General features: G+C 51.1%; 1 protein-coding gene across 8 annotated transcripts in view; it reads left to right on the top strand.

Moving 5' to 3' along the window:
• RGS6 (regulator of G protein signaling 6) overlaps positions 1-9496 on the top strand; it is a 564384-nt gene extending 554888 nt beyond the window's left edge. For 6 of the 8 annotated variants that reach the window (XM_055304454.1, XM_055304453.1, XM_055304455.1 and 3 more), the window contains 2 exons: positions 11-77; positions 8726-9496. In XM_055304454.1, the coding sequence (XP_055160429.1) occupies positions 11-77; positions 8726-8892 (234 nt within the window). In that variant the 3' untranslated portion in view covers positions 8893-9496. The remainder of the gene's footprint in view (positions 1-10; positions 78-8725) is intronic. The other 2 variants (XM_055304459.1, XM_055304460.1) reach the window with 1 other exon arrangement.
• Positions 9497-17080: the final 7584 nt, after the last annotated feature.

Genomic DNA, 17080 nt, shown 5'->3' with positions numbered 1-17080 from the left:
AATTGCCTAGTGCTGCTGGCGCAGAGTCAGAATGGCCGCTGCATTTCACCCCCGAGGTGGCTTCCTTCCAGCAGTGGGTGAGTGATCCCCGCGTCCGCACTCTCTAACCTTTTTTGGGATCCTTCTGCACAGAAGGTGCTCCAAAATCTGGAAGAGATGATCTGTTTGTCCGTGGCCTTGTCTCTGCCTACCTCCCTTGTTCCCACACCCTTGTTCCAGGAACAGTCAGCAGCACCTAGTTTTTGGTGTCCCCATTTTTTTCTGCCCATTTTTTGCACCTGTAGTTTTTTTTCTTCCTAAGGGCCAATGAGCCAGGGGTCCAGAAGTGATGCTAAGCTATGAGTCCCTTGTCTCAGAGGCAGTGTGCAAATAATGTCTTTAGGTGCTGATCGCTTCTCCTAAACCCCTAGCAGAACAAGACAGAAATGTTCACTACCTTTGATGGTGCTTTTAAATCCAACAGCAGCATCCTTGCACTTACAGAGTCCACAACCCTTCCCCTGTGGCCCAGGGCCAAGTCCCCCAGGAACATTTCTACCTACTAGACCATCAGGAGAGATGAAGGTTGGGCAAGCACCTACCCGCTGTCCCATGGGCACCAAAAGCATTGCAGCAACATATAAAAAGGGTCTGTAGGGAAGAAGGTTCCCAGTGGATGGGAGTTCCACCGACCTGAGTTTCTATCTAGAGATCCCTGAAAATGCTGTTTGACCCATCCCCTAATGTACTTTTTCAGGTTGGAAATACATGTGTGATAAATGCCTACTGAAGCGCATTCCTGGTGGTAGGGAAGAAAGAGAAATAAGCCAGCCTTCCTTGCATTTGTGTCCAGATGGACATGGACATTCATGGAAGGATTATGCTTTTGGGCGGTGGGGGGCAGTCCTCATGTTGACTGCCTGTGCCTTCTAGACTCTGCTTTGGCAGCCGGCTTAACCACAGACCCCAACCTATAGATGAGTTTTGGCTGAACTTGTTCATAGGAGGTGAGAGGTGCCCTTGGGAAGGAGATTTAGAGTCCCCATGGTTCTGCAGGAGAGTTGCCAAGCAAATGATTCCACCTGCTGTCTCTTCCACTAAACTTCAGTGGCACTCTCCCCTGGAGCCATGGTCAAGGGTCACTTGCACATCCTACTTGGAAAAAAGTATCACATTGTTGCTAGTAGCAACACAGCCATGTCCCTGTTTCCTGGAGTCTCTTGACCTTTGCCTAATTTGGAGTGAACCGGAACTAAGATCCTAAAGCATATCTGGGGAGGAGACGGAGGAACAGGGGAAGAGGAAGGCATTGCATGGGCTACAGGAAGGCATACTACTGAGGGGCCTTGCAAGCGGAATGCCCACCTCCACTCCACTCCTGAATCCACCAAGAACTTCCCTGTAAGCTGAGTATACAAAGAGCACCAGGGTTGTTCAGTCAGAACCAGAGGAAGGAGAGATGGAGATCTAATATGAAAAGGGGGACATTTCTCCCTGCATAGAAAGAACACAGGCAAGGTGGCAAGGCACAGCTTGGAAAGGAAGCTGGGGAATCTGCGCCTGGGCATTGTGCCACCAGCTTAGGGCACAGATGCTATCCCCCCTTGTCACTCTTGGCATAGCTGCCTGGTTCCGGATTTGTCCCTGCGTAGCTGGGGGACCACGGAGGAAGCTCTCCTACCACCCGCCAAAATTAACAAGAGAGGCTGGCCTTTGCAAAGAGCCCCATATGTGATGAGCATGATGGAGGGCAGGAGGCAGGAGGCAGAAATGCCACCCACAGAGGGCTCCCCCAGCCTGGCTGGGACACCTGGATTTAGGCACTTGGTTCTAATTGGAATTGGTTCCAATTAGAGTAAGACAGCTCCGCCTGCCCCTCCTTAGAAAGGTAAACATTACACCTGCTTCCCTCCTGCCTGGGACAGTTGCTATGGAGACCCTAGAGGCATCAGCACCAATAATATGTGAGCACAAACAGAAGTGCTAGCTTCACCTGGCCTGCCCAGCAGGTGCACTTTAAAGCCATGCACGCCAGGCTTTGGAGACAGGGGCCCCAGCTCAGTGCAATAGCCAGTCTCACTTTGCTGGGCTAGGCCAGCCAAAAGATGACGGCTTCCCTCTCAGGAGTCCCAAATATGATGAGGGGAAGGACCCCAGACAGAGCAGAAATGCTTGCAGTGGTATCTGGCATGTCCGGGAGTGGAAGCTTCTTTCTCAGTGAGGATGAGGAGATCTCCCTGGGCTGCCCAAAAAGATTGCCCAGTGTGGATTGGCATGGAGGCGTCGTTAGTCTCTGAGCATCTCCATCTGCCTCCTTCCTTGAGCGTGATGGCCACATACAAAGTAGAAAGCTTATGGAGCCCGACCCGCTTAGCTCTGCCACTGACTAGCTGTATGCTCTCGGCCCAGGGACTCAAGCTCTATTTGAGCCTGTTTCTTCATCTATCCTGACACGATATATCATAAGACTTTAACCTAAGATATCGTAAGACTTTAAAGTAATGCAGAACTGGCAAGGATGGTGTGGACATTAACACCAGTGTCTGTAAAATGCCTGGTGTGTTTGACACACAATAGTTGTTCAATGTTCTATTGTCAGGTAGCTGTTAGTAACTGTCCTCAGTAGTTAACCCCGACCCCTGGTAATGGGACCATTCCCACCCCATCACCATCAAGGTCCATGCTAACTGAAGAGGAAGGCACTTGAGATGGGAGAGTTCCTGGGATATTGACGCCACCCCATTGGGCAGCAATAAGAAATTCAAAGAGAAAGTCCCTGGGAGATCACAGCATAGATTGGTCCTTTCACATTTAGTACCTTTCACATTTAGGAGCACTGGCAATTTACCTTTTCTAAGTTAAAGGAAAAAATTAAGACGAAAAAGCACTGGTAGCTGCCATTATAGGCCAGAGTAAGGTTTCTGAAACTGCTAATGGCCCCAGTGATATTTTATGGGAATTGTTTTCAGATGATATAACTACTGGTAGATTCCATAGACCCACCATTTTACACGGCAAAATCTGGTTGGTTTTTTACCGCTGTACCTAAAATAGTGAGCTGTTTCAAAAGAATCCATTACTTTTATTATGATCATATTCCTTATTTTTTGACAGGTTTAAATGCATATGAGTGAATATTAATTCTTTAGCCAGTGAACTTTTTTTTATTATAATTCAATTTTCACCTATTTCTGGATTTTTTTTATTTGAGCGTTGTTTTATGTTTGTGGTATCTTATTTTTAAAAGTCAAATAGAATATTTTAAAGCCAAATAAAATGCCCTTCAGCTCCTGAGAGAGATCAGAAAGCTTTGCAAGGACCCAAGTGTAATGTAGACCCCAGGAATGGATCTTGCCACAGGCTCTGGCCCCCAACTACTGCAGAGTGAGGAAGCCTAAAGCATGCTTCCTCCTCCCTGTGGGGCTCCAGCCTGGCCCTACTGTGGATTAGCAGTGTGTGATCTTTGGCTAGTCCCAAGACCGGGTTTTCCCCTTTCATGTGCTCCACTTGGCCATGAAGTTCAGCAGAGGCTGAGTTGATGAGAAATGGAGACTTGAGAAGTTTTTTGAAACTCATCTGTATTAAGTATGGATTTTCCTGTCTTTCTCTGGCAGATTCTAAAACCCCTGAACTACCCCAAGCAAGTGGCACTCTTTCCCCAGAATGAAACGTCATTGAGAAAGGAGGTGTCACAGAATCCCTTATATGCCTGTTTGAAATCATCCCTTTGGCTTTGCTCAGTAGAGACGGGGTGCCAGGGGCACCAACCTCCAGAAGAGTCACCCGATGAAGTTAGGCAGGTTCTTGACTGCTCCCCTCCTGCCAAACCCAAGCCAGGACCCTTACCTTCCCACCTGGCTCTTAGGCTCCTGATTGCTCTTCTCAGCAAGCCCTCCTCCCCAGGCCCGTGATTTCATGCACACTCATCATTTATGAGCCCAAGCATCATCTACTCATGGGTGACCTTCAGTCTCCTTGAAGAGGACAGCTTATCCCGGGAGCCTCCCCCTTCTTGCTTACTGAGGTCATTTGGTGAGCCCTATTCAGCAAAACACAATTTTCATTAGCCAGGATGAAAAATGCCTGTATCACAACGAGAATGATCAGTTTGGATCAATGCACTAGGAACAGTGTTCCATACAGGTTCTATTGCAAGTTCTAGTTCCTCTTGCTGAAGAATCGGGTTTCTCCTACACTGGAGTAGATAAAGCACTGGATTAAGCCCAAAGGCAAAGTCATAGGGCCAGCAACTGAAAAAAGAGGAAGGAGTGGGAAATTTCAAAGCAGAGATGCAATGGCTGGATTTTTTTTCCCTAATCTCTTTTTTTCTCTTGGGTTATAATTACATAATAGCAAAATGAACAGATCTGAAATGTGTGGTTCTGTGAATTTAACAGATGTTTTGTACCGGTGTCACCTATGCCCCATGACCCTGGAAGGTTCCCCCATGCCCCTTTCTACACGATGCCATCCTTCTCCTCCAGAGGCAACCACAGTTGATTTCTATCCCCGTAGTAACATGGATTTAGACTTGGCAGACTTGAGATTTGTAACTTTGGTCTTAGGTCACCTGGGCAAATCAGCTTGAGAGTCTCAGCAGCAGCTCAGGTGTCTTTACTCCCTTAGCATTGAGAAGGGTCCTGCCTGAGTCCCTAGTGCTTGGCTCTGCTGCCCCCAGTATGCCACCTAACCCTCAGGGTTACTGTCTGAGCCACAGCCCTCCTCCCAGCCAAAGAGTTTAGCATCAGTGTCCCAGGTAAGTAAGCGGTAAAAGCTCCTGGTAAACTGGACCGTGCATGCTTTGTTGATTAATATCTGGAAGTGCAATGCACAGAGCCACAGCATGTCAAGCAGCATGTTGATTTTTCTTCAAGCACTGCCCAAAAGGGAGCCGTTCCTTTTGTGCATTTCCTTTTAGAAACAAAGGATTCCATGACCACCTTCTTCCAGGCTTCTAGCCATCAAGATGGCCACAGAGCTAAAATGATTAGTCAGGGTGGAGGGTGGATGTTTGTGAACCCAGTCCATGAAATTGAAGGATCCTAATTCTATTGGATTAACTTTGCCAAATGTCTCAAAGGTGAAAAGCACATTGTCTGTATGCAAAGCTTCGGGTGTCTCTGGAATGTACCTTCTGCAGTTCAGTTCTTAATCACTGTATATTTTTTCACTTGGACAAAGGCTGCCTGCTAATAGCATTTTCAACCACCTTCAGCTGCTTCGCTCAGCTACGCCAAGGCCTCAGGCTGAGCTGGCTGCAGTTTCCTGGCACCATGATCCATTCCCAACTGACCAGCACTGGGAACATCACACATTCACACCCTGAAAAAATGGCTTCCCTTGTCACTATGCAAGATGCCAGGTGGAAGTAGAACTACCACTCCCCTTCCTGAGTGTTTCCTACAGAATCATCCAATGAGAGGCGGGGAAGGGGGTGAAGAAGAGGGAGAGAGGAGCCTGAGAGGGTGCAGGGCAGGAGCGCTCTTCACTCTGGACAGGGCAGGTATAGCTCAGGGGCTCCCAGCAAGCCCCTAGCGGCATAGAACTTGGGGCAGCTCATTTCTGAACACAGGTAGTCTCTGCTGTCAGATTTCACTTTGATCCCTGAAAATTACAGGAGCCTCAGCTCTTCAGAAGAGAGGCAGCTGCTGAGCTGGTGTGATTGCAGGATTTCTTCCCCAAAGCCCGAGGCCAGGCATCTAGCCATGCCTGCGTCCTGCATGAATAACCACCTGCCAACCCCACCCAGGAGGTTACTGAGTAGCGGACAGATTGCAGTTGGACCGAGCTGCCCCCTGAGCCGACCCTAAACCTCACGACCTCCTTTAGCAGCAGAACTGGCATTTGAAAAATGTATGTGTGCAGGGCTGGGGGGAGGGAAGGGAGACAATAATGCCAAGGAACACCACCTGGATTGCTGAGAGGCTGGGAACAATCTCAGGGCAAGTTCCCCAGGCTGGCCTCTGAAGTCCTGAGAAATGGAAGCAGCTGGGGGGAATGGGAGGGGAAGGCATTGACGGCTGGCCACAGGTCCTTGGAGTCAGAGCTGTGAGGCTGAGCTCCAGGACTCAAGCAGGAAGAGATTAATTAGTGCCTCCAAGCCTAGCCCAGCCCCTTCTACAGAACAGGGAGGGGTGGAGGGTAGGGGACCTCAGGGCCAAAGGCACCTAAAACAGTCCCATAATAATCCAGATATAGAATCTCCAACCTCCCTCAACGTACAACCCCCTCTCCAGCCAAAATGACCTCACTAATGAGGAAGAAGCTATAATGAGGGTTTAGATGCCTGGTAAACCTCACCTTCTTTGTTTCTGGGCTCTTAACATATACACTAGCAATAGACTTATTCAGGAGCTTTAGTGATTTTTTTTTTCACATCCACCAGCTAAATCAGAGCCCGAATACCACGTATGGCAAAGCCAAACATACATATTTGGTGACATAACATGTAATTTGTTGCCCTGGTGGAAAAGGGACAGAAGGAGGGGGGAGGAGCCAGTATTTGGTGTGTGGCTACTGCAGCAATAACGGACACCAAGAGGCAAGCAGAATCCGTCTGTGCCCTTCAAACAAGCAGGGATGGTCATGGGTAAAGTGGCTGGTGGGATGGGGGGAGGGTTAGAACCCTCGGACCAGGAGGCCCCAGCCTCATCAGCTCCACATTTCCCCAGAGGGGACCTCACACACATACCCGCGCTTCCTGCCTTCAGGCCTGCGTCAAGAAGGCACAATCCCAGATGAACCAACAGGATGACAAATGCCTCGAGCTCCATCTAAGAAAGGGCAGTCAAGGAGAGTAGCAGCCATGTGTGTGTCTTAGAATCCAGGGCTGGAGAAAGTCCCTGAAGGTCAGCCTCTGCCAGCTGCGAGCTCTTGTCCTACCTAACCCGCTCTCCACAGAGAAGTAGCCAGCCACCTTGCCTTTAGTGATTTTGCAAAGACTGGCACTGTAACCCTCTAGGATTAAAAAAAACAATCTGATTAAAAAAAAATCCTTACCCTGGTATAAATGTATCTTGCTGCAGGCTAAGTTTAGTGTATGTGAAGATTCAGATAAGGTTGCTGATGGGGAGATTCTGTGTGTTATGTGTGTGGGGGGGCTTAAAATAGGGGAGAAAAAAATTAAGTTTTGTCTCACTAGGGAAAAGGAAGAGTGAAAGAAAAGGAGAAAAAGAGCAAGGGGATGTTGATGCAGACTTTCCAACAGCTCCCGAGGGCAGATCCATTTCTGGACAAGCTCCCATGCATGCCACTGGAATTCTCAAAGTCAATCTGGCATGTCCCTCTATGGAGAGCTAAGCCAGATGACACGTTGTCTTGCATCCAGCAAACTCACAGCCCTTGCTCATTTATTAGATATACCCATTATCCATCAATGCATCAATCAGCAGGTTTATTGAGTACTCTACCAGGCTTCACAAACCTGATCAATTTTTTTTAATTACATCCAGCTTGCACACAGCCAAGCCCAGTAAACAAGATGAGCCCTGACACCCCCACTTGGAAATGGACATGAGGAGCTGCTGGCCCTTGCAGTCTCTCACTACCAAACACCACAGCCCATGCTGATGAGGGCCACGTGCTCCCCTTTGCAGATGGTGATGGTGTTGCTGACCCTCTGTCAATAATAGCATGGGTTTCGAGTATTTTCTCAGATACCGTGATCAATCTGCTTGGGTCCAGCCACACTCTCCTCTAGACCCCTGTCCGATGCTCGGGATTGCTAAGGAGGGTGAGCAAGGAATGGGCCCAGGCTGAGTCAAGGGAAATAAGCAGAACACCTGAGACTCGCTCATCCCCCTCCCCCAGCCTCCTGGTGCTCAATCCCACATCTGAGGCTCCTCGGCCACCTATTCCTTGGCACAGGAGTCACTGGCCTCTCTCACGATCTCAGTGCCTCACGCACCAGGCCTCACGGTCCAGTTTAATGTTTTCATTTTCAAGAACTGCTGCATGGGCGGCAAGCGAAGGGTTTGTAGATAGCCTGAAGTGGAGTCCTCAAACACAGGCCCCCAGGGAGCCAGGAACATAGGACCTGGCAGGAGTGTGCCGCTCTGGGTCTTGCAGTGGCACCTGTTCACCAGCCCAGAATCCTGTCATCAAGAGTTCCCAAAACTTGTGTTTCTCTCCCGGGAAGGGCTCAGTCCTGCCTTTCAGCCAGGATCCTGGGTCTTCTGCATGCGCCTGCATTCCCCCATCTCCTGCATTCCTAAGACTAGTTCATTCATTAGCTTCTAGCCACCTGGATCCTTAACCATCACCTGTGTGGGTCAACCCCCCACCCCACCCCCCCTCCCCCCGATCTTAGGACTCCCCAGTCCAGCTTTATTCCAGCGAGGAAGAACTGCTACAGGGGCGGCAAGTGAAGGGTTTATAGATGTCCCAATGTGGAGTCCTCAAACACCCTGGAATAAAATCCTTCCTCGCTGGAATAAAATCCAGGCCAGGGGCAGCCCACAAGCATCCAGAGGCCCTCTACCTAGGAGTGGCAGCAATGCCTGGTTTGGGGTAAGTACAGTTCCCACACACATCCCGCCTGGAAAAAGAAGAGTGCCAGCAGCACACCTGCACTCCCCGCCTGGCCCGGAGGCTCCCCGGACCCCGAGGTCGCCAGGGTCACTTAGCTAGGTCGTTTGGCCTCCGTGGCTCGGGCGGCAAGGAATTCACCGTCTGGCTGTCTGTCCTTGTCTGTGTGTGCGGGTGCGCGTGCGCCTGTGCGTGCCAACCCTGTCGCCTGTCTCTGCAGGGAAAGTCGCTGGCGGGCAAGCGCCTCACCGGCCTGATGCAGTCCTCCTGACGGTGCCCACCGCAGGGCCCGGGCCCGACGACCCCGCGGGCAGGCGGCGGCGCTCCACCTCCGCGGACAGAGGCTCCCTGCGGGGAGACCTGGTCACTGTGAAAGAGAAGGAGTGAGGGCGCTGGCGGGCGGCCGAGGGGAGCCTCGGTGGGTGACCGGGGACGCCGCCGTGCCAAGTCCGCAGAGCCCGGGGTCGGCCCCCGCAGAGGCCCCTGTTTACAACCCTCTCGTCCTTGTGTACTTGTGCGCCGACACCCCGTTCTCTAGGAGGTCCTGGGCCCTGACTCGCCCGGGCCCGGCGCCCCGTGGGGCTCCCGTCGTGACTGTCACTCCAGATTACAATCTTCCCCCCCTGGCTGGGGGATCAGGCCTCCCTGCAAACGCCAGAGGGGCCGGCTGGCCCTGAGCACATCCAGTATTACGCCCGCCTCCCCACCGGCTCCGGTGCACCCACAGCACCCCCGTAGTGACAGCCACTGTGTCCCGACCGCCCCCTCCCCTCCCCACGTCTGTGTAAGCCCTCCCCCCCAATGCCACATGTCCCCGGTGCGGCCACAGTGCTGAGCAACCTCGCCGATCGCTTCCCCACCAGCTCCTTCAGGCCCCCGAGGCCAGCCTTCCGAGAGGTCCCCGCCGCACCTGTCACATGCCTCAAGGCCCCACACCAGAGGAAGCACCCGAGTGGACGAAAGAGCTTGTGGCTCCGCAGGCTGTGGAGGTTCTGACCACCTTTTAAACCATTTATTATTTCCCCATTTATTCTGGTTTTGCCCCTTCTCCTTGGTTTGTTCCCCTGTGTTTTACTCAAAATAAACATGGCCATGAACTCAGGGCCACTGGGGTCCTCCCCTCTGGCAGCTCCCCCGCCCTGGGGTGGGGGGAGGTGGCTGGGTCACTCGGCTGGCAGCCCCAACGACATGGTGGCGTCCTGACAGGCATGGCCGGGCCCCTGCCGGGCCAGGTCTCCGCTGGGGCTGAAGTTGGGACTGAAGCTGCCACAGAGGGCCTAGGCCAGGGCCAAATGGTTCTCCGACAGCCCGGCGAAGGCACCGCTAAACAAAGTTGGTCCTCAAGGGAAAAAGCAGACACAAAGCAAAACCTGCAAGAACCTGCAAAAAATCCACTTGTACTCCCTTCATGTGTATGTCAAAATGACTATCTGCCAACTGGCCGTGAGGTAATATATGTAAAGCACCGAGTCAGGTGCCTGGCGCGTAGTAGGTGCTCAGCAAACGGTAGCTATTACTCTCCTAATTGTCACTGTCACCATTGTGATGCCTGTGAGCCCTCGGACAAAGTGGTATGAAGCCACATGTGGTTGAATTCAGACGCTCACGCCACCTGCTAGAACTAGCCTCCTTTGATCTGTTTTTGTCCATAGGTAAAAATTTTCCTGGGGGAGTATATAAACAGCAAACACAGAAGCAAAAAAAAAAAAAAAAAGTGATCACTGGTATTTCTTTACTCACGTAGGCAGATTCACCAGCTGGTGACCAAAGGCTCATAAGCTTATTCGCAGACCTTGCCTCCTGGGTGCTTCCATGACCATCTCTGCAGCCCCATGTCTGTGCTGTCGTGTGTCCGTTCCACAGAGCCCCGTCCCCAGGGCACCAGCCTTCCATCCCTCCCAGCAGGGCCACTCTGGGCAGTGGGAGACTTGGCTCCAGTTGTACCCTTGTGGGTTCTTGACTACTATGCCTCAGTCTCCCCCACTGGCAGTTGTTGCTCTCTCTGCCAAGTACACTAGACAGTAGAGAGATGACATGTGTTAGGTCCTCAGGTTGCCTTCAGCAGCGGCAATAGACACCCGGATTCTCGTCAGGCATTCCCACACCCTGGTTCCACAAAACCTCCGCACAGGTCCTGGCCCTTGTAGATACTCGGTAACTACTTGATGAGTAAATGAATGCAAGGAAGCCCTATCCCATGTTATGGGGTCTCTGGACTCCTCTCTTTGTTCCACCCTTTTTTATCTCCCTGCCTTTCACACAAGGCTCCTTTTCCAGAACCAAAATGCAGTCCAAGTTTTTCTGCACCCAACATTGCCCCAAAGAAGCTCCTCCCGGTCAAGGGTCCCCAAGATGTTGTTGACATCGAGGCAGTAGGTATGTGGACAAAGGACATTCTAGCACAGCAGGTGCCTCTGTGCCCTCAGTTACCCAGGGCAAAGGCCTGGCTGCCTCCTGCCCTTCCCCATGGGCTGCAGACAGGGCAGGGTTGGCTTCCCCAGTCCTCCTGGCCTCTGCTTCTGAGCGATGGCGGCCAAGACTTGGCCAACCCTGGAGGGCCCCAGAGGGCCCCCCCCCAGAGCCAGGTGGACTGTACCCCTGAGATGGCACAGGCTGAGAGTATCCAAATACCCCTGGGGACATCCAGAGGGAAGGCATGCCAGAAGGCTCAAAAGAGGAAAGGGTGCTCCGGATGCATTCAGACACAGAGCAATAAATCCCATCACCCCACCTCCCAACCAGGCATGCTCAGTTCTGTGGCCACCATGTGCTCCCCAGTAGATCAAGCCAAGCAACATGGGGAGTGGGAGGTGGGGTTGCTCTGCCCAATTGGTCAGTCCAAGGTCAGTCTACTGTGCAGACCTTAGATTGCAAGCACACTTGGAAAATACAGTCTTGGCCAGTTCCCCATTGGCCTGGTCTACACAGCCAAAACTTCAAACCAGATTAGACTTTGGAAAGCAGTTCTATAGCAAAGCAGTTTCCCCTCCCTCCAGAAGCTTCCTTAGCTCCCTTGACTGGGCACAGTCTCTGGACTTGGGATTCTTCCCATTCAGAGCTTCCGGGACAAATATCACATTGGCAGCCCCACAGCCAAAGCTTCAGGGGAGCCACAGAAGCAACCACCGAGCCAGCAAGTCAGATGCACAGACATCAGGCATTGGACATCAGACTGAGATCACCTCCACCTCAAGGGAAGAAGAAAACTGGGGGGCTGGGCCCGTGTAAGTGCCCAGCAACAGCCAGAGGGCTCAGTCCAAGCAGCAGGAACTCTCTCGCTGGGGAGAGGGCTCCTTCCCTTCCAGAAAGTGACGCTGTCAGGTGTGGCTGTACCCCAGGAACATGGTGGGGCCCGGCTCCCCTGGGCAGTCAGCTGAGCTGTGCTACTGGCCCCACCAAGGCCGAGGGGTCAGGCACAGGCCAGCACCCCAGAGTTGTTGCGTAGACCTGTGAACACGTGGGGACATGCTCCAGGGGCGCTTTTCCTGGCAGGATCGCTGGGGTGTTCAAACTACCTCACCAACGGGACCCTGAACCGGGAGCCTGCCACCCATCTGGCCTTTTTGCTATTGCTGGAAGTTGATGTTTCTCCTAAAACGCACCCTTCCCATTGTGCTCCAAATGCATGGGCTTCAGAAGCCACCACTAAGAAGCCTTGCGCCATGCTGGAAAGGATAGGGGGCTGTTGGTCTTTGGGCCTTGTGGAGAATGTTGGAGGGAGGTGCTCCAAGAAGGGAGCTGGAAAGCCCTGAGGCTGGGGGAAGATCATGGGCCACCAGCCTCCAGGGGGTCTGGCCAGGCCGAGTATGGAGCGAGGGCCGTCAGAGGCATAGTTGACTAGCAGTCAAATGAACTCACCCCAGGACCCTCTGAAAAGAGTTCTGTGCTATTGTCACAATGGCAAGGGCAAATGCCAGCAGCCTACTCATTAGTACCACCCAGTGATAAGGCCTCCCCTGGGTGCGACCCAGGGGCCATCAAGTAGCAAAGTAGCAAATGTAGCAATAAGGGGCTTGAGGCCTTAAGGGACAGGGTCCAAATGATCCAGTCTTGGCCCTCTCCCCAGTCCCAAGGAGGGCTCAGAGCCAGCTGCTGCCAGCTGTCCAGGGAGGGCTCCTGGTCTATATACTATGCCCACTCACAGCATGATCACGGACACGTCGGAACGGCCTTCTCATAGTGCATGGGGTTCTCATTATTTTTCTGGAATTTGGGGTTCAGACCCCAGAACCAAACATGCTGGTACCGTCTAAAAATAAATGACTTTAACCCACTATAATCCAACTAACTCTGTGTGGCTACTTGGTTTGGGGGTTTATTGGGCAGGATTGGCCTCTAGAAAAAAAAAATGTACTACCTCTCTTCCTTCTCTGCTCCCTACCCAGCCCCATTATCACACACACACACACACACACACACACACACACACACAGTCTGTCCGCCCCCCCCCCCCCACTCCCTAGCAGAAAAGCTCTGGAAAGTCAGATCTCTGGGGTGGGGGACATCCTGGTAGGGTGGAACAATGGTGTCACCAGAAGGCTAGAGCCCCCTGATTCTCCCAAGTTCTCCCTGGCTGCTTGGCCTCTATGCCCCCTTGTTTGTGCTCAGTCACAAAACCCGGTGGCCTGATGAATGCCAGCAGTGGCCAGACTGCACTCTGCTGCCCTTAAATAAAGTCCCAAGATTGAAGTCTGCTGCATACAGATGGTGCTCCTCACAGGGAGCCTCGGTTTCCTGAGCGACAGACAATCCCACCTCCCACTAACACTGAAGCAGCGGGGCTCTGAATGCCTGGAAGTCAGGTTGACCAGAGGAGGACAAGAATGAGGTAAAAAGGAGCCACATAGTGCTGCAATCCTCTCTATTAACAATAAGGCAGGTACCTAGCAGCTTGCTTCAGCGGCAGAAACTTCACTTCTGGAAGTAGCAGTGATCTTAGAGGCATGGGAATGGGTTTTTGGGCACCTGTGCATGGGAACAAGCCTGCCTGGGTAGCACTCCCTGGGCTACTTCCCAGAGCCCACACCAGCCACAGTGCCTGAATTGTCAAGTCTGTGGTGTATCCCACTGTCAGGTCTTGGCCCACCATAAAAAAGCCTTGCTTCCCTGTCCTCTATGATCAAGGCCACCACCCCCAAGGAACTCAGAACTCCTCCTACCCAGCAGAGCTGTGCTTATTTCCAGAATCTTCCTTTAATAAGTGACCTCTGTCTATGTATCCTACTAACCACTGAGAGCAGAGATCTGTGCAGGTTCAGGGTGGAGGGGGCATTTGAGCTGCCAGTTATACCACTAAAAGCTGTGCCCACCTAGGAATGCCTGTGTAATCCTCTCTCCCCCACCCCCTTTCCAAGACTTCTGATGCAAAGGGCATGAGGCTATTCCTTCCCGTGGTGCCAGCATCCAATTGCTCATTAGTCTCAGCTCCCAGGGGGTCAATGGGGCATCTCTTAGGACATTTTCTGGGATGCGGCAGCCTCTAACTCTGTGGCTTGGAGAAGCAACCAGGAGGCCCTCTGAGGGGCATGTCCCCTGCTGGGCCACAGAGTTCTGATGGCATGCTTTCCCTCAACCTGCCTTCTGGAGCAGAGAGTGCCCACGTGATCTCCTGGCTTTCCTTACTGGGACTTGCAATTCGTGAGCTGGGCCCCCTTCCCTATGCCCAGCCCTTCAGCACCCACAGTGGGGTTACGGGGGCTACCCTTGAACCCATACACAGAGGGGCAGGGCTTCCTGGCCAAGGAGAAGCTACAGGGCCTCACTTGTTCTGAAGGGGCTCGAGGTGGGGGATGCAGCTTGGCATGAGTTCCTTCCAGAACAGAGCTGTTATGCTCCTGCTCCCTTAAAGCCTAGGCTCTATCCTCCCAGAGTCTGGCTTATTTCAGTGGACAAAAGAGAGAAAGGGACACCTGGGTAGCTCAGTGGTTGAGCGTCTGCCTTAAGCTCAGGGCATGATCCTGGGGTCCTGGGATCGAGTCCCACATCAGACTCCCCACAGGGAGCCTGCTTCTCCCTCTGCCTGTGTCTCTGCCTCTCTCTGTGTGTCTCTCATGAACAAATAAATAAAATCTTCAAAAAAAAAAAAAAAAAGAGAGAGAGAGAGAGAAAGAGCCCCTGATTGCAAGGCTGAGCCACACAGCCTTGGTTGGAGTGTTAGTTCCTTCATTTGTAAAACAGGGACAAGAATTTTAAAATGTTATGGTTGTCATGAATGATATGTGCCTGGCACATAGTAAGTGCCCATGAAACAGGAGCTGGAATTAGTTATTGCTACATCTGAGAGAGGCACGGAGAGGTGGCGAGGGTGGGGTATGTTGGCAAATCCCTCCTAGGCAGCTTTCCCTGCAGCCTGGCCCTGGACGGACCGACAGACAAATGGAAAGTTGGCTCTTCCTGCCGGCAGGGAGGCCATGGCTTATTTGCCTGTGCAGGGAGCATCTAGCCCTGCCTGTGTGAAGCCCCTTGGTCTCCTTTTCCTACCTGGGACCTTGCTGTGTGTCACTTGATGGTCTCAGCAATTCCACATTAGGCCTCAGTAAATCGCAGAGCAGAGGGCCGAGGGGCAGGGAGGGGGAGTTTCCTCCTTCACACCCTGGATGGAAAATGGAAGCAGAAAAAAAAAAAAAAAAAAAAAAGGAAAATGGAAGCAGAAGCCCACATTCTCCATCTGACAGGCCACCATGGCTGTTTCATTGGAATTTGGATTCTGAGCTGTTGTTCAGAAATAGTCCATTTCAGGCCAATGATTCAGACCTCAGACCTAGGACAAGCAGCTGGGCAAGGCCTGCCCTCTGAGAATGTTCATCACGCACACAGACGTGTATGTCCATGGAGGGACTGGCCTTGTTCCTGAAATGGCCAGCCAGACGAAAGAAGCCTGTTTTTCCTCCTTTGCCCATTACATCACAGAAAGACTGTTTTGAGTTGGGGAAGGGTAAAAAAAAAAAAAAAAAAAATCAGGGAAGGGAAGTTTTAAAATGAGATGAGGCCCAGGGCATCTCTTCTTGCTGCCCTGCCCATGACCGTATCTCTGGTGGAGAACCAGTGATTCCTGGCACTGAGAGGGACCTTAGAGAGTTTCAAGTTACATAGTGAATGTGTTTGAGTGTGTGTGTGTTTGCGCACATGCTTGTTTCACATTTTTGTGGTGTTTTAAAAAGATTTTATTTATTTGAGAGAAAGAAAGAGCATGAGTGAGCAGCAGGCAGAGGGAGAGAGAGAAATGACTCCCTGCTGAGCAGGGAGCCCAGTGTGAGGCTCGATCCAGGACCCCAGGATCATGACCTGAGCTAAAGGCAGAGGCTTAACTGACTGAACCACCCAGGTGCCCCACAGTTTTGTGTTTATTGAAGTATAATTTACACACAGTAAAATTCACTCTTTTTAGATACAGCATTATAAATTTTGACCAACTGACACAGTGATGTAACACCATCAAAAATCAACATAGAAAGTCTATCACCCCAAAAAGTTCCCTTGTGGCTCCTTCTAGTTAATCTCTTCTCCTCAGTTGCTTGCTTCTGACAACTATTGATCTGTTTTCTGACCCCATAGTTCTGTCTTTTTCAGAAAGCCACATAATAGGAATCATCCAGTATGTGGCCTTTTGAGTCTAGCTTTTCTCGCTTAGCACAATGCACCTTGTTGCATATATCAGCAGAACATTCTTTGATGTTTTGTTTTTAAACATAAAGAAACAGGCCCAGAGTGGGGAGGCAAAGAAGAGGTGGAAGAGCAGGGCCTGGAGTCCAGGTCCCCACTACCAGCCACCCCACAGCCTTGTCAGCCACAATTTCTTCAGTAAAAAAGTCATTTTTTACACCCCCAAAATCCATGCACTCCTGTCTGAGAAAGCACATGATGACAGAACCTGCACACTGAAGAGAATGCATGATTATTCATCTACCAGAAGCTTACTTGGAAGCGAAGGAAAGCAATGGTGCATATCAGAGTGAATCTTTATTTTTTATTCAGTTAGCGAGTAGTGCTTTGTAGACCACTACCAAGAACTCTGGGGTTTTCCCAATCCTTTTCCAAATAGATTAGCACAGAATAATGAAGTGATAAGCTACCTGGAAGCAGAGTGCTGGAACAGACCCCAGGGACTTAGGGATCTAGGGTAGAGTGGTACAGCCATGAAACCCAGGCCATGAGGAAGAAATGATGTGGGGCTCTCCTGGTTAGAGATCTCAAAATCCAAAAGTTCCAAATAATTGAAGGTTTTTAAGCATCATTATGAATTCATGAATTTAAATGTATTTGAAGTATTTCCATCTATCACATTTATTATCTTTATTGGTATCCAGAGTGTCCCATTTTGAGCCAGTAAAGTCAACTTTACTGTTCAAGTTGGCTCCTGAGTCCTTTAGATAGAACCTTGGAGGTCTTTGACAGCTTTGTTATTATGTGACATGGCAAGATAATCTAGAATCATCTTGTACATTTCCTGTCTCATACCTAAATTCCAGATGAATGAATGTCTAATGAATGCTTGGTCATAACATCAGGGGGTCCTGTGATAGATTTTGTCTATAGAAACTGAGTCTCCCATGCCTCCAGACTATTCAAATTAAAA

This window comes from Nyctereutes procyonoides, unplaced genomic scaffold (genome assembly GCF_905146905.1).
Source record: "Nyctereutes procyonoides isolate TBG_1078 unplaced genomic scaffold, NYPRO_anot_genome, whole genome shotgun sequence".
Lineage (NCBI taxonomy): Eukaryota > Metazoa > Chordata > Mammalia > Carnivora > Canidae > Nyctereutes > Nyctereutes procyonoides.
The sequence above is the reverse complement of the archived record's forward strand: the minus strand, read 5'-3'. Positions and strand labels throughout refer to the sequence as shown.